Here is a 25,336-nt window from a genome sequence, read left to right on the forward strand (position 1 = left end):
CCGGTCTGAGCACGCCCACCTACCTGCGGGCCGACTCGCTGCCCCCCTCCGGCGTGCCCCCCCGCCTGCAGAGCCAGGCCACCTCCTTTGCCGATTCCCCCTCCTCCGCTGCCAGCTCCCCGGGGGCCGCCTCGATCGAGCTCTCTGTCGATTTCGACCGCCAGCCGGCCGACTGCGTCGACGCTGCCGCCGTCTCCTTCACGGCCGCCTCCCACCTCTCAGACTGCGGGACCTTGGGGAACCGGTCGCCGATCCACCAGTCCGTCCGACGAGCCCGACAGGGGGCCTCTCCCGACATCCCCCAGCGATCTTCTTCCCCTCTCAAGCGGCCCGCGTCCAGCATGGAGCCGGAACAGGGCAGCCCCGCCGACGGGCGGGAGGACGTCGACATGTTGGTGCCCCCGGATTCGCAAGAGACGATAGCAGCGCCCGACAAGCCGAACCAGCAAGGGAACCAGGGCAGCCACCAGGGCAGCCAAGACGCCAAGCCTTCCGAGGAGGACAGCAAGCCGCCGGGGCTGCCTCTACGAAACGGTATTGTTGCTTTGCCTGGCGGTTCTGCGCCTCGCCCTTCGGGACCAGGGATGAGCTGACTCGTTGTTTCCTGGCAGACGTACCACCGCTCGAGCAGCAGATCAAGACCATCGAGACGCTCGTCAAGGCGTTCGCCGAGAGCCCCCTCAAGGAAGGAGACGTGGCCTACCTTGTGTCGCGGAAATGGCTGGCGCAAGCCCAGTCCCTGGGGTCCGATCCCAAGGTGGCAAGCAAGGAGCCCGCCCCGGGAGCGCTGGGCCCCGTCGACAACTCCGACATCATCCAGGCCATCTTCACCGACTCGACGGGGGAGCTGTGCGTCAAGCTCAGGCCCGGCACCGGCATCGAGCAGTTCGAGCTGTTCCCCACGGACGCCTGGAACCTGCTGCTGTCGTGGTACGGCCTGGCCCCCGGGCAGTCCCCCATCCAGCGCGTGGCCCGCAACACGGCCCCCGACTCGGTGAGCGCGCCGTCCATCCAGTTCGAGCTGCACCCGCCCATCTTCACCATCCACCGTCTTTGGTCCGCCACGAGCCCCATCCCGATCGAGCAGGAGACCAAGCTTAAGAAGCCCGCGCCTCCCGTCGTGGTCCAGAGCACCGCCTCGGTCTACCACAACTTCCTCAAGCAGGTCAAGAGGCTGGCGGGCGTCGCCCCGGAGAGGAAGGTGCGCGTATGGAGGGTGCTGCAGACCATCCCGGCCACCGGCGCCGCCTCCGCCGCTGCCTCCACCGCTGGCGCCGCCGCCGCCGCCGCTCCGTTGCCGAGCCCCGAGCCGTCTGGAATGACCACCCCGCCTGATTCGCCCGGCCGCGACCCCGCCGGCATCCTCGCTCAGGCCCCGGCCCGGCCCGGGGCGTGGCCCGAGATGCTCGTCGACGTGGAGACGTTTCTGAAGCTCGAGAAGGACGTCGACCGGGCCCTGATCGACGCCGACGACACCACGACCAACCCCAACTACAACGGCAAGAAGAGCCTGGCGCTGGTGGGCCTGGCCGTCGACGAGACCTTGGTGCTGGACGAGCAGATTGATCGCGATGCTTACGTGTCCACCTACACGGGAAGCCCCATCAAGGACAAGGCCGTCGCCGCCGCCGGCCTACCCACCCTCCCGGCGGCCCGCAGCACCCTCGCCGGGCGCGCAAGCCCCTCCCCGCAGGGCGTCCTGACGAGGGGTCGCACGCAGCAGAAGCCGGGACGCACCGTCGGCTGCGTGGGCCTGCAGAACCTGGGCAACACGTGCTACATGAACTCGGCCTTGCAGTGCGTGAGGAGCGTCGAGGAGCTGACAAAGTACTTCCTCGTCCACGAGGCCAAGAAGGAGATCAACCCGGACAACCCGCTCTCGTACAACGGCGACGTCGCCCTCGCCTACGGCCGCCTGCTTGACGATATCTACCAGGACCCGGCGCCGCCGTCGCTCTCCCCTAGGTACTTCAAGAGCATCATCGGTCGCTACGCCCCCGCCTTTTCGGGGTACGGACAGCAAGACTCCCAGGAGTTTGTCGGCTTCCTCCTCGACGGCCTCCAGGAGGACCTGAGCCGCATCAAGAAGAAGCCCTACATCGAGAAGCCCGACTCGACCGACGAGATGATCCACAACCCGGCGGCCGTTCGCGAGATGGCCGCCAAGGTCTGGGACATCACCAAGCAGAGAGACGACTCGGTCATCGCCGACCTCTTCACCGGCATGTACAAATCCACCCTCGTCTGCCCCGTCTGCGACAAGGTCAGCATCACGTTCGACCCCTTCAACAACCTCACCCTGCCGCTCCCCGTCTCCAACGTCTTCACCCGCGCCATCAGGTACTACCCCCTCAACGACCACCCCGTCGAGATCGTCGTGGACGTGGACAAGAACACGAGCATCCGGGGCATGAAGCAGTACCTCTCGGCCCGCGTCGGCGTGCCCCCCGAGCGCCTGTTCGCCGCCGAGGAGTTTCAGGCCAAGTTCTTCAAGATTTACGAGGACATGGCCACCGTCTCCGACGAGATCCAGGCCAACGACTCCCCCGTCGTGTACGAGCTCGAGTCCGCCCCCACCAACACGGCCAACATCAAGAAGCCGCTGCTGGGCAAGAAGGAACAACGCCGCAGGTCTCCGTCTCTTGAGGAGGACGGCACCCCGCCGCCGCCGGTGGACGACCCCCGGACCGAGCGCATGCTCGTCACGGTTCTCCACCGCATCGACCCGCAGGAGCCGACGGCGCGGAAACGCAACGCGCGGAAGAACTCGGAGGCCCTGCCGCCGCCGCACTTTATCGTCCTGACGCCCGACGAGGCGCGCGACTTGGAGGCCATCCGGCGCAAGATCCTGGAGAAGGTGGCCACGTACACAACCTGGGCCGGCTTGGCGGGCCCGGAGGACGCCGGCGAGGCTACGGACCCGGAGATGGTCAACACGGGTGCGTCGGACGCGGATTCGTCTGGCGACTCCAAGGTGGTGGCCAAGTCGGTGGAGGGCGAGGAGGATATGGTCGACGTCACCATGCGCGACGCGGCCGATGCCGCCCGGCGAACGGCCCCTACGCCGACGGGCCCCCAGGCGTGAGTTTTCCTCTGTTTTCTTTTTTCCGTCTGTTGTGCAGAGCCCCGGTCTCGCATGTTGGATGCAGCGTTCCTAACGTCCGATGGGCAGCTTGTTGAAGCGCTTCAACCAGAAGCGGCCGGCGTGGGCGGACCGCCGCAAGTTCCTCGACCCCTCGCTGCAGAATCTCTTCGACCTGAGCTACTTCTCCGAGGCGGACACGTTCATCCCGACGGGCTGGCAGTCGGTCGCGGAAGACGGCTTGCTGCCCCGCCTGAGCTCGAGGCAGCCAAAGGTCGCCGCCTCGGACGTCGAGATGCGCAGCCCCGGTCCCGCGGACGGATCCGACGAGAGCGGCAGCGAAGAGTCGAGCCGCATCCCCGCTTCGATGGTGACGCGCATGGCGGAAGAGTCCAGCGACGAGGACTCGGACTTTTTGAAGAAGGTGCGTACAGGTTCAGCTTTCGCCTGCGATCGATGGCGTCGCGCTGCAGGAGCTCGCCTTTGGCTGACCAAATGCCCGTGTCCAGAACTTCCACGCACGCCAACAGAACCAAGTAAGCGCCCGGGGTAGGAAGAAGGGGAAGGCGGTGAGGACTTACGGAAAGAAGGCGAAGAAGCGCTTCGAGAAGCAGCAGCGCGCTGCGCGATTCCAGCAGCCCATGGTCGGCTCGCCGGCCGACTCGGAGGAGTCGTTGCCCGGCGGCGCGCTCCTCGCGCTGGGCGAGGGCATCGTGGTGGAGTGGAGCGAGTCCGCCTTCGACACCGTCTTTGGCGACCTGTCGAGCGGGTTGAGGACGTACCAAAAGCCGCCCAGGTTGGCGGACCCGACGGTCGAGGTCCGGCAGAAGGCCCGGCTGCAGCGCAAGAAGCACGGGATCGCCCTGGACGACTGCCTGGACGAGTTCGAGAAGGAAGAGGTGCTGTCCGAGCAAGACACGTGGTATTGCCCTCGCTGCAAGGAGCACCGACGCGCCACCAAGAAGTTCGACCTGTGGAAGACGCCCGACATCCTCGTCGTCCACCTCAAGCGCTTCAGCTCGAGCGGCTGGCGCAGGGACAAGCTGGAGATCCTCGTCGACTTCCCCATCGAGGGCCTCGACCTCACGAGCCGCGTCATCGACCAGGAGTCGGGCAAGCAGGAGATCTACGATCTGATCGCCGTCGACGACCATTGGGGCGGCCTGGGCGGTGGCCACTACACGGCCTTCGCCAAGAACTGGGTGGACGGCGAGTGGTACGAGTACAACGGTATGACCCTCTCTTTTCTCTCTCCGTTTCTCTTCACGCGTTGCAGCAAGCAACGCATTCGGGATCCGGGCTGACCCGTGCGTCGTGGGCGTTTTTAGATGCGTCTGTGAGCAAGGTTCGTGATGTCAGCAGGGTTGTCTCGCCTGCCGCCTATCTCTTGTTCTACCGCCGCCGCTCCAGCGTGCCTCTGGGCGGCCCGAGGTTCAAAGAGATCTTTGAGCGCTACAACGACCAGCCGATCCCCGATTCCGAGGCGTCGGATGCGGGGGAAGGCCAGCGCCTCGGCCAAGGCTCCTCCCATCGTGGATCGCCGAGCGCTTCGACAGGAGCCGGTCTAATTCACCCTCGCGGAAGTGGCTGGGATAATACGAAGCGCCCTGCCGTCGCCGATGACGATACCGAAATGTCCAGCTGGGCCAGCCAGGGCCCGCTGCACACCAGCATCGAAGTGGATGGCGACGACGACGAGATGGGCCTTCCCGAGTACGGACCATCGGCCATGACGGGCATGACGTCGGTGCTGAGGGCCGACAACTGGAGCTTTAGCAACCTGCGCCCTCTCAAGGAGGAGGCGGACACGGCCACGGGCGGCGACAACACTGACGTGGCGAGCGACGTGGCGCAGGGCGACGGTTCCTCGGACCAAGGCGACATCTTTGACGACGTGGTTCCCGGCGTCGGCAGCGCCACCGCCGGCGAGATGACGAACCTGCTCTACGACACGGACGCCGAAGACGTCCCCGGCCCGTCCTACGCCGTTGAGCAGCCGCCGGTTGAGTTCGGCGTGGATGACCTCGACGACCGACCCCCGTCCCTGTCGCCGTCGGCCGGCGTCGACTCCGACTACATGAGCCGGATCGCCGCGCAGACATGGGTCGAGCAGCAGCAGCAGCAGCAGCAGCAGCAGCAGCAGCAGCAGCAGCAGGGCATGGTGCACGCCGTGCCGCCGAGCGGCGAGGGCGATGCGGACGACGCGGCGAGCGACAAGGTGGCCGAGATCCACATTGGCGAGGGGGATGGGGATGACAAGGCCGAGTGCATCGGGACCGCGAACGCCCCTCTGCCGCCAGCTCAGGGTGCTTCCGCTGCCACGACCCTTCCTTCTTCCGCCGTCGCCAAGGCTCCTGCGGGCGCCTCCCGGCCCTAAATGTTGACCGTCCGCTCGCTGCCAGCCAGCTGCCGTGGTGTTGTCGGTGTCATGCCTGGTTATGGGCGCTGCTCATGCTACGGTGGTAACTGTGGGGCTCTTGTTTGGAGAGGTCGCGAGAGGCAGCAGGAAAGCGCCACCCGTTCCCGAACAAGGACCGTCGCCGACTACCAGAGCGGCTTCGGGGAGACAAATGTTTGGAAGGGTTGTTAGAAAAGAGGAGAAGGAGGAGGGGGTAGGAAGTAGTGGAGGCCCGGGGAAGGGGGATGCATGGGAGTGCGGATACAGGCATGGCATGACATCACAGGATATGAAGATGGGAGGGAGGGAGGGATGGAGGGGGAATGGGGGCGGGTGGTGTGTGCATGCATGTGAGGTGTAGGTAACAGAAAGGCATACATAGAGAAGATGGGGTATAAAAAACGGAGAACATTGTTTTTGTGTTTCTACTTGTCCTGATTTCATTTGGGTGGTTGTTGATGATGTGATGGTGCAGCCTCAGTCCCCTTCCCTCCTCGTCTGGTATGTATTTCATGAAGCCTCTGGCTACTCTCATCCGCATCCCATCAGCACTTCCTTTGCTGTGCCGGGCTGCCACGAGAGAGGCGCAGCTCTCGGATCTGGCATATAGACAACACATCCAGAGCGCAGCCACGGGAGAGGCAGCGTTGCTTCATGGCACCTTGGCCGTGTGAAGCCCCCATCCTGCGTAGGGTTCGCCTTGGTCTCTACACCGGGACGGGGAGCCTTGCCAACTACGCAGGTACACAGCAAGACTCTCCTCCCATCTCTCCAGCTAGCCTCGAGCCTCGAGCCGGAGCCGGCTGGCGACTGGCTCCGCGGCGGGAGCGGCAGCACGGTTCCAGACACAGTCTCGGCGGGAACGGCGGGATTCATCAGGGAAGGGGGCCGGAAACCGTTGTGAACCTGTTTCACCGGAGACAAACCTGCAGAGACAGAGATCTGCGGGAGGTGGTTGGGGGTTGGTGTGAAGGAGGGGAAAGAGAAGGGGGGGGGCGAACGCCGGACTGGCTCTTTGGCAACGGATCAACAAAAGCTGCTGCTTGGCTGCTTGGTGTTGTGTTGTGCCATTCTCCAGTATTAGTGTGTACATTACAAGTGCTTGTAGTGCGCACTTCCGGCGTAGAGATATGTACACAGTGCTGTACAACCCACCGGATAGGTCTGGCCGCCCCAGGACGTCAACGGAGAGCCGAGAAGAGCGTGGCCTGGTGCCAAGCTTTCAGGACACGTACTTGGTACACTCCCGATGTACCATAGTATACCTCCTCTCCTGGACCTCGCAGGAGGAGGAGGTGGAGGAAGAGGAGGAGCTTCATCAGCGAAGAAGATCCACCAACCTAGGTAACCAAACAACCTAACCCAACCTCACACGAACTGCCGTGGGAGCATAAAAAAAATAAAGAAACCCACTCCCTGCGTCGGGTAGCCATCAAGGAAGAACCCGTCTCGGAGGTCGCTGCTGTTGCTGCCCAGAAAGGGCCTAGAAAAACCCAACGGGGTCCACCAGACGAGGGCGAAGCGATTCGTGTGCGCCTGCGAGCTGCTGCAAAAAAAATGTCCACATGCCCGGAGAGTCCAGGCCCCCCTACCATGCACGGAGAGGCTGCGGACAGTTCGGCCAGTCCAGCCAGGCCAGGCCTGGGTTGGGGCGGATCGGCAACGGTAAAACCTGGATCGGTAGTGTATACCGCCCCCCCCCGGGCGCCTCCCCCCATCCCGCCCCCGGTGTTCAGTTGCGTTGTCTTGTCTTGTCTTGACTTGTGGGTGAGTCCGGTTTGTGGACCTGGACCTGAGAGTTGTATCCTCGCATTTTTTCCCGATCTAAGGAGGTCGGTCGGGACGGGGCCGGGGGTGTTTTTTTTATTATTAGTAGGGGGTGGAGGGGGTGGAGGGGAACTTTTGGAGCACGCGGGACGAGAAACCACCAAAGGCCAAGGCCTAGAGTGGTTGTTCCTTTATTCTCCTTTTTCTGGACCCGTGGTTCCAGGCGGTTGTGGCAGACGAGGAAGAGGCCATCGGCCGAGCCCGAAAGGGAATCACTTCCGGACACCGGTCGGGCGGTCGTTGGCCGGGGACGGACATGGCAGCCGTGGCCGCTGATCTGGACAGCCGCCGGACAGCCGGCGACTACTACTAACTAGCAAAAACAAGTGGAATGACCAAGGCGAGGCACGGGGAGGCACGGGAGGGAGGGAGAGGGACAAGAAGGGGCGGTGGATAACTGACTACCGCAGATCATCTTCGGCGGACCCGAACGGTGCGAAGCTCCCGTTGCCCCCCGAGCAGACATGACATTGAGCCGCATCGGCATGTGCATGCGGTTTGCTGCAGGCTCGCTGTGCTTTTCTTTTCTTTTTCTTTTTCGTTTGTTTTTATTCTTTCTTTTGTTTCTCGCTTTCTCGGATTCAACTGACTCTGTGCTACGGGGTTCTGTACCGTGTCCACGCTATGTCTTGGGCCGCATGCCCTGTTCCCGCCAGCCTGTGCAGCACCAGCCATCATCATGGATGGTTCGGGGCGTCCATTGGCCTTCCGCTCCTGCTTGCGCTGCAGAGTACCGACGGGACCGGCCCAGGGAGCGTGACCAGCACGCAGGTAGCGTGTTTGATCGGTTGTGCAGTTCATGCCGGCTCTTGGGGCGGCGAAACACATATGGGCATTTGGTGCGTCCGTGCATTTCATGTCGTCGGGAACCACCCCAGCCTGTCGCGTTGCTGCGTGGTTCTGGCTAGGTGGTGCCGAGGCGAAGAACTCAACCCGATGCTCCTCCTGGCAACGAACATGGCCGTGGCGTTGGAACGCTACGTGCACCTTACCTGACCTTAGGTTACTGTACGCAGTAGGTTAGGTCAGGTCCCTACCTAGCTAAGGGAAAGTAAGGTAGGTAATTGGCGGAATCCCATGCACGTTCGAAACGATAAGGGAGGTTGGTGCTGTCGGAATCCCAACGTCGAGTGAACGTCATTCCGCGCCCACGCCCCACACACCCGTGGACTCGACTCTCAGGTACGTATGTACCGTGTACACAGTACTCCCACCAAACCAGCGCCGTCCGCTTTGCCGTGATGACGACAGGGCCGGAAAGCTTTGTCTTGTTTCTTGCTTCATTGTCGGCGCCGTTGCGCTCGCTATGTTGCATGTACGCTGGGTGCTGGCGAGGCGTGGTGAGGTGTGGTGAGGTTGGATGCGTTGCAACGACGAGGGCATGGCATCGAAATGGCCCACGGGCATCCCGGCCGACCTGAGCCTTGGTGGTGGGCGATTTGCTGCGCTGCGCTGCTTGCTTCTACTCAACGTTACCCCGGCGCGTGGTGCTCACTCGTGCTGCGCGAACCGTCTGGGGCACGGGCAGGGTGAGAGCGCCTTGAGGGTGCAGTAGCGTGTTCGACGGCTCTTCGAGAAGAGAGCCAGAAGACCGGGGGAAGGCAGGCGGACCAGTGAGGGCTCGTGCCGTCCATGGCTGAGATTGCACCTTTTCCCGTTCGTGCAGCCGTCCCCACATGGACCGGCGAATACGACTGGCTGGGGGCAGGAGCTTGATGCCGGAAGGGATGGAGAGGGAAGTGGGGGGGGGGGGTCTCCAGTCCAAGTCTCCATCCCTCCATCCTCATCCTCCACGCAATCTCGCCCTCTTGTCGACTGCGCCAGCCATGTGCAGCAGACGGTCCAAGATGGGTTTTGGTTGTGTGCTGTGTGCTGAATGTGGGGTACACACACTCCGGAGGCGATGTGGTGGTTTTTAGGTGGTTGAGCATGTGTTCCACGCACGTCTCGAGTCTCTTGCTTTCATTTCTTCGCAGCTTTGAGCAGAATTGTTTGTTTTTTGTGGTGTTTCCAAACGTCCGTCTTCCGTCTTCGTCTGTTCTGTATGTACAGAACACCAATGGAAGAACCCTCGTCCTCCTCCCCCCCCCCCCCCCCTGTGTCAGGCCCAGTGAGAGTGCCACCCCATGTCTCTCCGTTGCTTCCCTTCCATTATCCGTCCAGCCCTTCCACCTCGTCCACCCCTGGTCGGGTCATCGTTACCCTGGCTCAACCTGAGATCAAACCCTCCCTCTTTTTGCTCTTTCTGGACTTTTGCAAAAGCGACAGGCACATCATTTCCATCCGGGCATCCCCCCCCCCTCCCCTCCCAGTCTCCAGTCTTCGGCTTGTCTCATTCCTCGCACCTCACGCCCTCACACCTCGCTCTTCGTCGGGGTCCTAGTGCGTGCACGCGTACTTGTACCTTGGGTTGGCCAAAGGAAGCCGTACATGTGCAGTACATACACTAGCGAAACCCAGCCCATGGGTTCGACTAAGAAGAGGCAGGCAAGACGGCGGATCGGCCTTGATTCTTCTTTCTTTTTGTCCACGGCCTAGACACACACGCACAGCGTTCATGGGTGTCGCTTCCCCTACGGGCCCATTCCTAAAGTGAGCGAACCACTTCGACCTCTGGTCCTGGGCCGGTTTTCCTCCATCCGCCATCCATCCGCACAAACATTCTTGACTCGCGAAAAAAACCGGCAATAATAAACCAAAAGGGGAAAAAAAAATCATCCGCCATACCGGTGACGGGGTGAAGAAGAAGAAGAAACAGAGCCGACGAAGGCGTTCTCCAAACACTTGAAGTAGGTACAGTACGCCACCTTGGGTTCCCTTCTCCCCTTCGTCCCCTTCATCGAAATCCCCTCCCCATCCCCTCCAATCCTACCGACTTGACTCCCTTGCCTTTTCGATCCATCGGGCCCTTGCCCTCCCTCGCTCGTCGTCTCCACCTCTTCCACCCGTACAGATTACTCCGCTGCCTACCTAAGTACGCCCATTGTCAGTCGAGCTGGTCTGGTGGATGGATCCGAGGATCCAATTGAGAGAAGCTTTCCCTCCCCCGGGCTCCTCATCCCAGAAAAAATCCCTGGTGGCGCGCCATTGCACCGAGCCGTTGTCATTCATCATTGTCACCATCACCGTCGTGTCCTCTCTTCCTCGTCGATGCGTCGCGCCCCAACCGCCACCACCACCACCACCACCACCACCGCCCACCGCTGACCTTGCTCCTCCGTTGTAACGGACCCTGCGTCGCAGTATTGCCCCAACTAACCACCCAACCCGCTAGCAGCGCTATTTTACTCCAGGCGACTTCCCGAGTGTCCTCGGTAGATAGCGTCGCCTGTGCTATTTTGGCATCCACGCTCGTCTTGGCCTCTCTCCTTGTGGACACCGGCCCTCTCCACCCCGTCTGGTGTGGATATCGGCGACTCCGAAGGTACACCACACACGCACGCGCACACACGGAGGCACACCTACAGGGCACTCGGCACTGCACGCCCCCCCCCCCCCCCCCCCCCCCCCCCCCCTCTTCCGACCCCCGATCCCGATCCCGAATCCGCCTTTGACTTCGGATCGCTCCCGCTCCCGCTTGTCCCGTCCCTCTCGAGACTATCCGAGACTGTTGATTCTCTTTCCTTGGCCACCGCGCGCCATCGGAGCCGACTTGCCGTTTCGACGATTCGGCCTGGCCTGTGCTGACTCCCGGATCCTTCCCTTGAGCTCCGGCTGTCGCATTCCAATCTTGACTGGTCTTCAGGGAACCAAACCCTCCAGCCCGCGGCTGCTGAAGCGCACCTGGTCGTAAGACTGGGCGCTTGAAGAAGCCAGCCATCATGGAGAATGTTGCGTGCAATGTCATATACGTCGACCGGTCCGTGTCGCAGGACCGCCACGTCCGCGCCCGTGACCCCTCGGCCCGCGGCGCTCACCTCCTCGACCAGACAGAGCCGCCCCACGTCGCCAAAAATGTCAAGCTGCTGCTAGAGATCTTTGATGGAGGTATGCGCTTGCGCGCGCGCGACGCCTTCTGCCACGCGCCCACTTCTCCCTTGTTGCGAGCGTGTTGCTGACGACGGCTCAACCCATAGCTTATCTATGCAGCACCGGAGGATCGGGCCTGGCCCAGTGGCTGAGCCTCCAGGAGAACTCCATGCCCGACATCAAGCCAACCCTGTTCCTCATCGACACGCCCTATCACGACGACTTGCCGAAAGCCTCGCTCTCCCGGCCGCCATCCCCCATGTCCCTCGGATCCGACGACGCAGACCACCAGGACGAGGAGCTGTACGGCCTGGCTTTGTTGCGAAGGATCCTGTCCGAATCGTACCTTCGGAACATGTCCAAGCTTGTCGTGACGATCCCCGTCATCGCCTCTCCGTATGCCGACCGATCCGGCGACGACGACAACGACGACGACGACAATGACGACGACAACGAGCAGCGCTCCAGCGAAACAGGGTCCTGCCCCGTGGTGGCCGACGGCATCTTCCAACGCTCCGCTCAAGATCGCAAAGCCGCCAACAAACGGATGCTCAGAAGGTGCTTGGACCTCGGCGCCACGGACGTCCTGCCGAGTCCCATGGACCCCAAATGCGTCACCATCCTCGAGGTCCACGCCTATCGCGCCCACCTCGACGCTTCGCGCGAGCGAAAATCGCTGATGGAGCTCCGCCGGGGCCGCACGCGCTCCTGGGTCGGCATTAGCGAGGAAAAACCCTTTGCCTATCTGCGCGAAGCCATGGTCTCCAAGCTAATGAGCCGCATCTGCCGCATTGGGAACGAGACGGACGACGTGATTTGCAGCGCCAAGCTCTCCGTTTCGATCGACAAGCAGACCGAAATCGCGAACGCGGTCGGCCGCTGGCATTTCTGCGCCCACGATTTTACCGACGACGAGCTGGTCGTGGCCGCCCTGGTCATGTTTAAACATGCCCTGGCCATGCCCGAGCTGGAGCCGTGGCGGATACCAACAGGTACGTCGTCCCAGGATGATGAGGAGCCCGGCCGCCGTTGGCCCCTGGCGGACGAATCACCTGTTTCCCCCCTTCGTGGCCCGCGTGGCAGAAGCGCGCTGACGTATGCACCAATGCAGACCAGCTGCACCGCTTCCTGCTGTCGTGCCGGGCCGCCTACAACACCTTTGTTCCGTATCACAACTTCCGTCACGTCGTGGACGTTCTCCAGGCGACCTTCCATTTCCTCATCTGCATCGGCGCATTGCCGCCGTATCGCTTTTCCGATGGTTCTCAACTCGGCGCCCGCTCGACGTTGCCCCTGGGGGACCTCGTGCAGCCGTTCGAGGCCCTAACCTTGCTCATCACGGCCATTGGTCACGACGTCGGACACCCGGGCGTGAACAACGGCTTCTTGGTGACGCTGAATGCGCCCCTGGCCCAGCTGTACAATGACCGTTCGGTCCTCGAATCGTTCCACTGTGCGGCGTACTCGCAGATCCTCCGCCGCCACTGGCCGGCCGCCTTTAGCGACACCAAGATGCGCAACCTCATGATCAGCTCCATCCTCTCCACAGACATGGGCTTGCACTTTGACTACATGGAAAAGCTGCGTGCCCTGCAAGACATGCTGCGCACGAGCCCGGCCGTCAACGATTGGACCAACGCTGTCAAGACGGAGCAGAAGGCGCTCTTGTGCGCTCTCTTGATCAAGTGCGCTGATATCAGCAATGTGGTGGGTCGCAAGCCTTGCTTTCTCTTTGTTTCCCCGCCGTGGTGCCGGTACCACATGCTCACGCAAAGCGCCTCAGGCACGCCGTCACGACACCGCCATCCAATGGATGTACATCTTGTCGGATGAGTTCTCTCGCCAGGACCTCATGGAGCGAGAACTAGAGATAAAGTCATCCTTGATGTCAAAGCCGACCAAGGACTTGCTGGCGCTCTCGACGTCACAGCTAAAGTTCATGGACATGTTCGCCATTCCGCTCTTCGAAGGCGTCGCAGACATCCTCCCCGGGATGCAGTACTGTGTCGATGAGCTGCTGCTCAACAAGGACTTGTTCGACCAATGCTTGGAAGCGGAGCGGGCGCGGGTGGCGGCCGCGCAGCCGCCACCTCTGGATCTCGCCGGCGAGTCGGCCCCGACCGTCGTCCCCAACCTTACGGTCTCCCCAGAGGCGCCGGCGGGGGCGCAACGTACCATGCAATCGTCGGTCGAGAACCCTGATCCGAATGTCATCGAGTCTCGCGCCTCCGACTTGACCCCCGTCCCGGACACGGCGCCCCGCCACACGCCGAGCCTCAGTAGCCTCCGACCGCCCACCGACGGACGCATGGTCAACGGCATCGTTACCAGCTTCCCGTCTCCGCCACCCGACCTCGGCCATCACGGCGAACCGTTCCATGTAAACGGCGGCGGCGCTCATCAAGGCCACTCGCGTCAGCGGTGCAGCGAGGCGACCGACGGCAGCTCGGCGCCCAATAGCGGCGACTGGGCGTCTCAGGCAACAAGCGCTACCACGGGCAGGATGCCCATATCGCCCAGCACCCAGGGCACGAGCATCGTGAGCCGCGACTCGTACGAGCGATTGAACCGTTACAGCATCGGCCCATCCGCCTTTGGCCCCCGTGGCGACGGCAGCGGCATGTTGGGCCCGGGCGAGTCGACAATGACGGTGCCAGAGTCGACCCTCGCAACCACCGCAATGAGCATTTCCCGCAGCCACCCCGACCTCACCAAGCTCGACCATTATCCGCCGCCGCCGCCCATACCGTTGGACGACGACAACGGGGAGCCCTGGAGAAATGGCAACTTTGCGACAAGCGGGGCCACCAAAAATGGGTCTCTGGACCCGTCGTCTGAGCCTATCCGTCAGCTCAAGAAGAAGCCAAGCCGGTTCCGCATCAACGGTCTGCAGAATCTCTTCCGGAAACACAAGAGCTCTAGCCCGCCCATGCAGGCGGCCGATATCGCGGGTTGAAAGGGGCTCGGTGGTGATGACATGGGGCGTCTTCGCTTTTGCACATCATGAGCAAAGATTTGCGAACAGTCCAGCCACGCCTTCATCGCCACGTCTGCACAACACCCACAAACGCCATGCGTTCTCTGCCACAGGCCTTGGCGGAGGCGGCGATGTGCGGTGCGGGATGCACCGGACGCGTGCCATGGCCGAGGAAGCCCTAAGCCACGCTTTGGGAAGTCGCCGGCAACAGCGCATGACTCGGTCGTCCTCGGCGGACATTGGCAGTTCCGAGGATTCGACTCGCTCGGTCCGCCAGCGGCTCCAGACCTTGAACGCCGACACTGGCCAGGTTCGAGCCCCGGTGGTTTGACGAGCACGGGCCTGAGCCGAACTAGCAGGAACGGGGCCGAGTCGGCATTTGTTCCCTCTCCCGTCCCGTTCTTGTCCTGCTTGGAAGGGAACATGAACCCCAGGTAGGAGGATCGTGCTTGGCTCTTTCCTGCCGGTTGGCGAGTTGAATGTCTTGATTCTTGTATTTCTCTTTTTTCTTGCTTTGCTCTGGAAATCGAGTTGTTCAACTGTTTGGCTGGATGGATGAATGGTTGATTGGTTGGTTGGGGATTTGCTATCGGTGATGGATCAGGTCGGTCGGTCGGTCGGTCGGTCGGTCGGTCGGTTGGCTTGCGGGGGGTTGGGTAACCAAAGCAAAAACGGACAGCACTGGACGAGGAATGAGGAACGAGGAAAAGCGGCAGGGACGGCGGGGGTAGTTGGGTAAAGAAAAAAAAACACCGGGGGGGGATCGCGTAGATTGCATAGCGAGGGAGGGATCTCGGATCCGTCGGGAGAAGGTTTTCCTTTGGCGTTGAGGTTGTCGACCGGGTTGGTCAGACGGGTTGTGATGGCGTTTATAGGGCGAAGCCAGCGGCAACGGGTTTTCTCTTTCTTTCTCACTCCTTGTTTTCTTTCCCCTTCATACTCTCTTTTTCAGTCTCCTTTTGGATCTTGGAGTCCAAAGAGTTGGGTTTCTTGGTGTTGTTTCAATTCCTCACCATGTTTGGATTTTCTTGTCATTCTACCATTCTTATCTTGGTTTCCTGAGGTTTTGTTTTCTTCATTCTCTGCGGGCCTCTTCATCAAGGGTACTACAAAGCACTTGTGTGCGGGCCGGGAAGGCAGTTTTGGGGAATGTGTATGGAGAGATACGGCGGCATCATGAGGCTTTGTGAATATGCGGGGTTTGTGTACGTCCTTTGGGAGGGTTATGGAAGCGGGATTTGCATGTAGGTCAGGTCCGATTCATGATTCCCCTTCATCATGGGGTTGATGTGTCGTGTCTATGTTTTGTGTATGTGAGACCAGTCCTTCTCTAGGTAATACCTACAAGAGCTGGCAAGAAAAGGGACCACAGATCGGAGCGACATGATCCAGGACATGGGAGTCTGCTACGGGGAATCACGCCTTGGCTGGGGCGGCTAGGAGGTTGGATAGTAATATGTCTTGCCTTGTCGCTAGTTACAATGATGCTCGACCAAAGGCCCCCAAAACGCAAAACCACCAATCCCTAGGAAAACAGTCTCGCCGTTCACTCTGTCCCTGTGCTGCTAGAGCAAACGAGGAGGCATCCATCCTACACGCCATCACACCATCGAGAAAAGGAGCATGTCATGCCAGCCTTGCAAAGGAAATTCCGACCTTGGTGCATCACACAAGCTTGGTTGGTCTGTCTTTACTTGGCAAACCACTCGCCCTTCAGCCACCGGTTCAGGAAGTCGAGCGAGTTCTCAGGCTGGTCCATGGGTACCATGTGGCCGGCCTGGTAGACCTGCATAAAGGTGAAGTTGCCCGAGGCCTTGACCTTGCCGTACTCCTTTTCGGCGCCGGGGAGCTTGAGATCCTCCACCGGAGCCTTGTTGAAGCCCTTCTTGCCGGGCCACTCGAGGGCGTCGGTCCAGGCGCGGTTGCCGAGCCAGTTGCAAATGTAATCGGCATCGCCGGCGTAGATCAGGACGGGGATCTCTTCGAGGATGCCAGGGACAAGGCGGTGGAAGGGCTGCATCCAATCTCCCTGGAAGAGGAAGTTGCGGTTGATGTCAAAGTTGCAGCTGTCGTAGCTCGAGACCTCGGCGCCCAGGGCCTCCATGACGGAGCGCTGGTTGAGGTAGTCGCTGATGTAACCGAGGCCCTTGTAGCAGAGGTTGCTGCTGTCCTCGCACTTGCCGCGGATGTCGTAGACGTTCTGCCCGGTGCGCTGGTATGGGCCGATCAGGGCGTTGTTGCAGTAGATGGAGGCGGGCACGCAGCTCCACACGCTGCCGCTGTCGTAGCAGTTCTGGATGAGCGACAGGCAGCGGGGCAGCGAGCGGTCCATGCTGGCGCACTCCGACTCGGAGAGAACGGCAGGATAGCCGCCCTCGCCGCAGGCCATGGGGCGGTAGTAAGGGTACTGGGTGAGACCGTCCGTCAGGCCGTTGCCGATCAAGATGGACTTGAGGTTGATGTTGCGGTCCTTGTGGGACAGGATCTCGCTGGCAAAAACGGGAATGTAGTGGCCGGCGTACGACTCGCCAGCGATGTGGAAGTCCTGCTTGGCGTACTGCGGGAATTGATGGAAGAAGAGAGTCAAGAGGGCATAGACGTCCTTGCCGGCGGCGACCGTGTTGCTGACGGAGCCGCCAGAGTAGGAGTAGCCGACGTTGACGGGCTGGTCGAGGAAAATGACGCTGGCGTTGTTGTTCCAGCTAAACTCGTTGTTCACGGGCCGGAGCTTCTTATCGATCGAAGCCGGGCCGAGCTCGAGGAACAGGCCCGTCAAAGACGAGCACCCCGGGCCGCCGTTCAGCCACAGAATGACAGGGTCGTTCTCAGGGTCGTTGCGCGACTCGAAGAACCCTGGAAGGCGAGAGAGTTAGCACGAGGCCACCGCGAGAGGGAAGGCAAAAGCAAAACAAAAAAAAGGAAGTGTAGCACACATACAGTAGAACAGGTGCTTGTCGTTCTCGTCATCATCGAGATAACCGCTGTACTGCTTCACCGAGTCGACGCCCAGCTTGGAGGGATCGACAGACTTGACGCGGAGGTTGTAGCTCTCCAGGCGGCCGCCGACCTTGCGGTGGCTCTCGCCGTTGGCGTCCTGCACCCACAGCTTCTGGACGTCGGCGCCCTTGACAACATGGTCCCAGTCGTGGCGACGCCGGTGCGGCTTGGGCTTGCTGAACAACGAGCCCTTGTTGAAGGCGCCCTCGGGAACGAGGAGCTTGATCTCCTCCCACACGGCCTTGGCCTCGGCCGTCATGGTGCCGAAGGCCTTCTCGAGGGCTTCGAGAGACGCACCGGCGGCGTCGGAGAAGGAGCCGGCGATGGGCTTCACGGCCTCATGGGGGCGGTCAAGGTTGGAAAGCACATGCTGGGCCTGCTGATGCAGCGAGACGGCCGAAGCGGCGCCGATCAGCACCGTCGAGGCTGCGATCCTCATGGCTGAGGCGGGTCAGATGAAGAGGCGGGATCGGAAACGGAAGGTTGAGAGTTTGGGAGATGGGACGAGATGGGACGGGGGAGGAATGAGGAAGAGAAGAAATGGAAGAAAGATGGGAAAGGGACGAGGGACCGGGAGGTTGGGATAACAGATGAAACAGCGAGAGGTTCGGACGCGACAGGGCGCAGGCAGGCATTGGTTGCGCCGCGGGCCGCCGCTATCAGGGCGTTGCTATCCGCCGTCAGACGGTGCCTGGCAGGCGTTGGTCACGAGCACAGGAACGGGTGGGGCCTTCCACAAAATATGAATGAGTCGTAGCTGCCATCATGGCCGTTGCTGATTCCATTTTGTGTAAAGATGGCGCCTCGCAGCCAATAGACTCACGCCTCCAGACCCACCCGACTGCGTCATCGACGTGGACGGGCAGCCGGGGCTGTCGGGGCTGTCGGTGTAACTAGCCTCAGGCTCGTCACTCGTCAGCTGGGGCCCCAGCAGCGCCAACAGACGGCCGGCAACACCTCACACCGTAGATAGCCAGCACCTGCGCCGTTGCCGAGGCTTGTGTTGTCAGGTACCTAAGGTAAGTGGGAACGAATGCGAGAACGGGCTAACTGGAAGGCATGTTTACTACTACTACGTAGTACTTGCCCGATCTTCCCCTGGCCAGGCACTTCTCCGCCGACTGCCCGCTCGCCGTTTTGGCAACCGCCAAGATCCTTGCGCTTCCACGGAAACCAGACCCGCCCCCGGCAGCCAGCTGACTCATTGTGAGGAAGAGATGGCTCATTCTGGAGGGTCTGTCCTCGCATGGTCTGCCCCCAACAGCGGGGCGCCGGGCCCGATAAGAAAATCAAGCCCCTCCAAACCCACATCCATCCATGACGAATGTGATAACTTGAAGTCCTTGTCACTGTCGATGCTTCCCGATCATCAAAGGGCACAACTTCCAGGGTTCGGGTTTGGCATCCCATCGTCAAAGTCCGAGGCAAAGGACGGACCTCCTTCTCCAACAAGGGTGACAGAGAGTTGAGTTTACCTTTACAACGCCATCCCTCGCTGGGTTCAACCACGACCACCAGACGAAAATTTCCTACGGCCGTCTCTCCCCCACCTCGCCGTCGCCATGGTGATCCAACAACCCTCCAACCAGATCAAGCTCACCAACGTGTCCCTGGTGCGCCTCAAGAAGGGCAAGAAGCGCTTCGAGATCGCATGCTACAAGAACAAGGTGCTCGAGTGGCGCTCGGGCATCGAGACGGACCTGGACAACGTGCTGCAGATCCCCAATGTCTTTCTGAACGTCTCCAAGGGCCAGACGGCGCCGTCGGCCGAGCTGGCCAAGGCCTTCGGCAAGGACGCCTCCCTCGACGACATCATCCTCGAAATCCTGCGCAAGGGCGAGATGCAGGTTGGCGAGAAGGAGCGCACCGCCCAGCTCGAGCGCGTCCACAACGAGGTGGTCTCCATCGTCGCCAGCAAGCTCGTCGACCCGCGCACTAAGCGCGTGTACACTCCCGGCATCATCGAGAAGGCCCTCGACATGCTCAGCTCCATGGCCCATCAACAACAACAACAACAGCAGCAGCAGCAGCAATCACAAAGCACAAGCGCAACCAACACCCCAGCCACCCTCCCGGGGACCCCGAACAACGAGGCCGCCTCGTCGTCCTCCTCCATCCCCGCGCCGAAGACCGAGCTACCAACGTCGACATCAACAAGCACAGAATCCAAGGCGTCAGCGCGCAACATCCCCACCTGGACAGGCGTGTCCACCTCCAAGTCCGCAAAGTCCCAAGCCCTCGACGCCATGCGCGCCCTCATCTTCCACCAGCCCATCCCCGTGGCGCGGGCCCGCATGCGCCTGCGCGTGACGTGCCCGACGTCGGTGCTCAAGCAGGGCGTCAAGGGACCTAAACCCGCCGACGGAGAAGAAAAGGCCCAGCCGGGAACCGTCAAGGACCGTATCCTCCACTTCGTCGAGCAGGTCGAGAGCCAGGACGTGGTGGGTTCCGAGTGGGAGGTGGTCGGCTTCGTCGAGCCGGGCGCGTTCAAGGGGTTGTCTGATTTTGTCGGGGGCGAAACGAAGGGGCAGGGCAGGGTCGAGGTGTTGGACATGGCCGTCACGCACGAGGACGACTAAGGGAGACGGCCGGCAGAGTTGAAGACATCATCTTTCTTGATACGGATCGATCCCCTTTCTGCTGTACCTAGATACCTCAGGCTTTTTGGACGGGCGTTTGGCAAGGAAAAAAAAACAAACCCAAAAGAAACAAATAGCAACATTGCGTGACACGTCTCATCAGAGATCAGCAAGCACACACGTCGTTACGTTTTTCATACCCGCATCCTGTTATTGCCGTGCTGTGTGCATCGTGCGGTGTGTGGTTATGGGTTCCCCTGAGCAATCCAGCGAGTTCCCTAACGAATTGCAGAGATGTTCGCAAGGTAAGAAAAATCAACCCGTCCCGTCCATGACCACCTGTAGCCGTGGGAAAACACCCGCCAGAAGCCCCAGCACAGCCATGCCCAAAGATGCAACACGCGCCCAAGTAAACTCCAAAAATTTTTAACCACCCTTCTTCTTGGACACACCGACGGTCCGGCCGCGGCGACCAGTCGTCTTGGTGTGCTGGCCACGGACGCGCAGGCCCCAGTAGTGACGGAGACCGCGGTGAGCCCGGATCTTCTTCAGGCGCTCGAGGTCTTCACGGAGCTTCGAGTCGACACCGTTGGCAAGGATCTGCGTGTCCTTGCCATCGACGATATCGCGCTGCCTGTTGAGGAACCACTGTTGACGGGCTGTCAGCGAACTGCTTGGCTGCGACGTGCGGGGTTCGAGAGGGAACGTACCGAGGGGATCTTGTAGGCGGTGGGGTTCTGCATGATGGTGACGATCCGCTCGAGCTCCTCAGAGGTGAGCTCACCGGCCCGCTTCTTCAGGTCGACATCGGCCTTCTTGCAGACAAGGTTGGCTAGGGAGCACTGTCAGCGCGTGTTTGCGAGAAAGTAGGGGGTCGGGAGGTCCGGAACATACAGTAGCGGCGGCCAACACCCTTGATCTTGGTCAAGGAGTAGACGATCTTCTGCTTGCCGTCAACGTTGGTGTTGAGCAGACGCAGAATGTGGTTGAAGTTGCTCTAGGACATTGTTAGCATCCCCTTGCTGACAAGACCGCCCATCGCCAGCCACCCTCATCGTGTATCGTCCAAGTTCTGCTGCCGACTGGGCTCCTGAAGTGCTCGAGCATCGTGGATCTGTTGGAATGGACCGAGAGGCCAAGAGCCGAAGGTGAGTCTGCCAAATGCTCGCAGATTCGGTGTGGGCGTGTGGCAGCGGAATGCCTCCCCAAGTCCCGTTCCGCCAGATTGATGCCATGCCGTCGACTTGTGCCCAGAATCTACTCGTTCCACATTCTCGATTGCCGCTTGGATATCGTGTGCATCGCTGTCGGTCTTTGTCGGACTTGGTGGAGGTTGATCATGTTCCAAGAGACCAGTCGCCGTCGCAGTTCAGGAAGGTCGGTCGGCAGCAGAATGGCGACGACAACGAAATGAATTGCCTCGGAGACCCATGGCAGCTAAAACGTACCTTCTCGCCCGATACGAGAGACATGGTGGGCAACTTGGTGGTTGGCACTCGTTGCTGTTGACTTGTCCGAGATCGTAGAAAAGAAGGCTTGGTAAATTTGAGCTGTGATGGGTTTTCGAATTTCTGTGTGGTCACGTGGAGGGGCAAGCGGAGGAGGCAAGTCGCTGGGGCCAAGACAGACGAGCGGCCCCCAGGACCCTAACCCTTGCGGTGCTGCCACTTCAGCTTCCCCCGCCACACCGTGCGAACCTTGTTCTAGTTAGTCACTACATACACAGTAGTTACCCATGCACGCCACACTCGATGAACGCGAATCCCGGCGACCCTCGATCACATACGACCATACCCACAAGAGAATTCGGGATCCCGTCCGCTCTCCCCTAGACAAGCTTGTGAGGGCTCGAGTAGTAGTTGGGTCGGAGACGACCAGCGAATGCCGAGTGTTGTATGTTTTTTTTATCTTGTTGTTCTTCTATCTTTGGTTCTCCTGGCTCCTGTCCATTCAACATCTCCATCTCGTTGCCCTCGATCCGTGGTTGGATCTCCTTGGCCGTGGCTTCGGGGCACTGCCACACACGGGACCCAGCCCATCCGCCAACGGACCGGACGCTTGGCTTTTCGGCGCTTCTTGGCAGGGCCGAACTGCCCCTCCCGAAAGGAGTAGCTGACGCGGATGGTGACGTGCACGGCATGGTTGCGCATGAGCGGATCGATTCCTTGGGTGCCTCTCCCGCTGGTTGGAGCCGAACCCCGGACTTCGAGGTTGCGAGGCAACCCCCAATGTGGTTCAAATGACTTGGCCAGCGGAGGGAAGGGGGGGCTAGAGCGAGCACCCTAAACAAACAGATGGCATGGTTCCCATGATGACGCTGCATGTGGCCTGCTGGGCGGCTGGGCTCAGGCACGCGTCCGTCATCAGTCCCGCTGCTGTTTCTGACGGTGTCTCTCGCCCATGACGAGCGAAACTGGTCAAGCGGCGCCTCTTGGAGGCTGCGCCCGACCCCACCACCACATGCTCAGCCTTGCTTTACTTGTTTCAACCTCAAGTCCATCTTTCTTCCACTCTCCTCCGGTTTCTTTCACATAGTTCTCCCAACAACTTCGGTTTTCTCCTCGCATCGTTTCCCTACTATACACGCCAACAAACGTTCCCATCCGCAGCCCCGCTCGAGTCATCTTTGGGAACACAAGCATTGCGTGTCTCATATCTGGGAGCCACAACCACCCATCTCCCTTGGTTGTTTCCTTGAGGGCTCTCTCCCCCCCCCCCCCCCCGGGTCAAACGGGTCTTCCAGAGTCCGTCTCTTTGACTCGTAAAGAGGCACGATGCTGGACGAAAACCTCCCCACCTTTCGGCTCAAGCCGTCATCGGACAACCCCCACTCAAGCCTCTTCTACTTCACGCATAACGGCTCTGAGCCCGCCCCCGAGTACGTCTTGAGGCGACCCGAGCCAAGCCGTCCGGAAGCGCGTAACAAATATGCAATCGCCGTGTGTGACCCTTACAATGCCGACGTGGTGTACGGCGAGGTGCTGGTTGAGCCCATATGGACGCATCCGACCTTGTCGTCGGCCGAGCTGCGGGCCCAGGCCCAGGGCGGCGCGCCCCCGGTGCCTGCCACGGCCAACATTCCAGACACCTTCACCGTCCAGCTGTACAACCCGGACCAGTCGGTGACGATCAAGATGATACCCGGGTCGTTCACCAGGACCGACAGCTGGGAGTTTGAGCTGCCCGTGCAGTCGTTTCAGACACCGACGACAAGCGCCCTTGACCGCGAGCAGCAGGCCAGCGGGCCCGCGACGACCGAGCTCATTCCCCGCGTCATGTTCCGCTGGAAGCGCGATGGCCGGATAAGCAGGGAAATGACGTGTTACGTCGCGGGGAAGCGCATCGGCGCCCTCAAGAACAAGGACCCGGACATCACCGTCGCCATGTACAAGGCGTCGCGCGAGAGCGTCTTGACCGTCTACCAGCCCAACATGCACCGTGTTGAGATCGAGGACCGAAAGGGGCTGGAGCTGGTGTTCTTGCTGGCATCAGAGGTCATCAAGGACTTTTGGCTAAGCCCCAGGATGAACGTGTTCAACGTTCAGGCAGGCGGCGTCGGCAGCAACGGGGCCGCGGCGGCAGCATCGTCGAGCGCGAACAAGCGCAAGGACTCCCGGCCCAACGTCAACACCTCCGCACCTGCTGCGGCCATGGCCGGCGCGCTGCCCATGAACCCCTCTCCCACCCAGCCCCAGCCGACGACAACAGCGAATGCCACGCCCAAACCACGGCAGCCATCCTCGTCCGAGATCGACGCCGAAACGCGCCGCATCCGTGCCATGGTGGAGCGAGAAGAGCGTGAGCGCGAGAAGGCCCAGCGCGCCGAGCAGAAGCGCATCCAGAAGATGATTGAGCAGGAAGAGAAAGAGCGCCGCCGCCGCGAGGCCGAGGTGGCCAAGGAGACGGAACGCCTCCGCAAGCTCTACGGCGTTGAGGGCCAGGAGCTCCCGTCCGAACGGCAGAAGCAGCAACAGCAGCAACCGCCGCAACCGCCACGGCCGCCTCCGCCTCCGCAGCAACCACCCCCGATGCTGAATCCGGCTCCGCCGACCCTTCCGCCACGGCCTGTGAGCGCCGGGCCGTACTCCCAGCGGCCTGGGTCGTCGTCGGGCGGGCATGGGTATGGGCATGGGCAAGGAAGCGGGCAGGGAAGCGGACACGGGTACGGGCACGGGCACGGGCGTGCCAGCCAGGGCAACTCTCCGAATCCGGGCCAAGGGCCATTCCACGTCAGCGCGCTCAACACGCTGTGGAAGGGGGCGGCCATCGGGCTGCAGACGCTACAGACGCAGATTGAGAAGCACAATCAAGGCTCGTCGTCGGGCAGCGGGAACGGATCACGGCCAAGCGGGCGGAGGAAGTCGGAGGATGAGAGAGAGAAGATTCGAAGGAAGAAGAGTTCACAGTGGTAAATGACGTGATGAGGCAGCTTAGGGCATCCTTTTTCTTTTGGCGTTACGGCGTTTGCGAGGGTCGGTGACGGAGGGAGGGACGTCAATCAAGCAGGACATGAGCTCTGTGTGAAATTCGATAGCACGGCATACTAGCCACGGCACGTATTGGCTGCACGTTTACCTAGGATACAACGCCATGAGCGGCATCTTGGGACCGTATCGCTTGCTTTTCTTGCCTTGTCATCATGATATCACCTGCTCGCCTACCCCTCTCTTCAGGAACGGGCGGTTCCCACGGGCAAGCCGTACACAGTCATTATCGGCCGGGCGGGGCACGTCCCGTCCGCCGGGGACCCCGTCCCTGACATGTTTCCGAGTTCACTGCGACGCCCTCAAACTCTTGCATTCCCCACCAGCATTGCGCGGGAGCATCACGACTGGCAGAAGCCGGGGGATGTTGCTCGACCTGTTCCCCCAGGCTCCGTGGTGGGCTAGGTACGTATTGCACCTAGGTACCAGGTAAATTGACAGGTCTCACCCAAGCGACTCGGATTCCAACATTTCTTGTTTCAAGCTCACCTGGGCCCGCATCGACGGCGTCGTCTCTATCTCATTCATGGCTGCTTGACCCAGCTGCGCGCCTGCTGATTTTGAACGCTCCCCTCCCCAGCTTCGCCGCTCCAGGCTCTTTGGATCGGGTTCATCAAGCTCCCGCCCGGAAACCCTTTGCTCTCGCTGAACCAGCCCACGCACAACACAGGAGGCCAGAATCATCATCATTTTCATCGTCATCATCATCATCATCATCATTATCCTACTTAGTAACCATCACCATCGCCATCGGCAGGGCAGCAAACGGAGGGGTCTAGCCCAACTCGGCCGGACTGGAGCCGCAAGATGAAACGCGGGGTGGCCCACCCCTCCGCCGAACAGCTGGGGGGGCGCGGTTGGTTTCAAACCTTTTGGAGAGTTGTGACTGGCCGCTTTGTTGTTGGGTTTGTTCTGGTGCATGGAACCTGTGGCGGGCCGCTGTTCGAGAAGCCGCTCTGGCATCTCGTATCGCCCCGGGAAGCGCATGGCGCTGTGGTGTGTTGAGTGTTTGAGAGTTGCAAG

The 25,336-nt window shown here is 61.0% G+C and overlaps 6 protein-coding genes across 6 annotated transcripts; 4 read left to right on the plus strand and 2 right to left on the minus strand.

The window, feature by feature from the left end:
• Window positions 1-341: 341 nt before the first annotated feature.
• VTJ83DRAFT_835 (uncharacterized protein) lies at window positions 342-5,459 on the plus strand (the record flags this gene model as incomplete). The annotated part of the gene is made up of 5 exons (XM_071014522.1): window positions 342-534; window positions 612-3,081; window positions 3,173-3,506; window positions 3,592-4,312; window positions 4,411-5,459. The coding sequence occupies 5 exons, from the start codon at window positions 342-344 to the stop codon at window positions 5,457-5,459; spliced, it is 4,767 nt and encodes a 1,588-aa protein (XP_070870188.1).
• A 5,669-nt stretch (window positions 5,460-11,128) lies between these two features.
• Window positions 11,129-14,232, plus strand: VTJ83DRAFT_836 (uncharacterized protein; the record flags this gene model as incomplete). Its single annotated transcript, XM_071014523.1, has 4 exons — window positions 11,129-11,294; window positions 11,384-12,268; window positions 12,388-12,983; window positions 13,060-14,232. 4 exons carry the CDS (start codon window positions 11,129-11,131, stop codon window positions 14,230-14,232), a joined length of 2,820 nt encoding a protein of 939 aa, XP_070870189.1.
• Window positions 14,233-15,943: 1,711 nt separating this feature from the next.
• On the minus strand, window positions 15,944-17,689 carry VTJ83DRAFT_837 (uncharacterized protein; the record flags this gene model as incomplete). Its single annotated transcript, XM_071014524.1, has 2 exons — window positions 15,944-17,106; window positions 17,191-17,689. 2 exons carry the CDS (start codon window positions 17,687-17,689, stop codon window positions 15,944-15,946), a joined length of 1,662 nt encoding a protein of 553 aa, XP_070870190.1.
• Window positions 17,690-18,812: 1,123 nt separating this feature from the next.
• VTJ83DRAFT_838 (uncharacterized protein) lies at window positions 18,813-19,829 on the plus strand (the record flags this gene model as incomplete). The annotated part of the gene is made up of 1 exon (XM_071014525.1): window positions 18,813-19,829. One exon carries the CDS (start codon window positions 18,813-18,815, stop codon window positions 19,827-19,829), a length of 1,017 nt encoding a protein of 338 aa, XP_070870191.1.
• A 426-nt stretch (window positions 19,830-20,255) lies between these two features.
• Window positions 20,256-21,301, minus strand: VTJ83DRAFT_839 (40S ribosomal protein uS13; the record flags this gene model as incomplete). The annotated part of the gene is made up of 4 exons (XM_071014526.1): window positions 20,256-20,477; window positions 20,540-20,661; window positions 20,724-20,826; window positions 21,278-21,301. 4 exons carry the CDS (start codon window positions 21,299-21,301, stop codon window positions 20,256-20,258), a joined length of 471 nt encoding a protein of 156 aa, XP_070870192.1.
• A 1,302-nt stretch (window positions 21,302-22,603) lies between these two features.
• Window positions 22,604-24,241, plus strand: VTJ83DRAFT_840 (uncharacterized protein; the record flags this gene model as incomplete). Its single annotated transcript, XM_071014528.1, has 1 exon — window positions 22,604-24,241. The coding sequence occupies one exon, from the start codon at window positions 22,604-22,606 to the stop codon at window positions 24,239-24,241; it is 1,638 nt and encodes a 545-aa protein (XP_070870193.1).
• Between the last annotated feature and the right edge of the window lie 1,095 nt (window positions 24,242-25,336).

The sequence above is a fragment of the Remersonia thermophila genome, chromosome 1, assembly GCF_042764415.1.
Source record: "Remersonia thermophila strain ATCC 22073 chromosome 1, whole genome shotgun sequence".
NCBI lineage: Eukaryota > Fungi > Ascomycota > Sordariomycetes > Sordariales > Chaetomiaceae > Remersonia > Remersonia thermophila.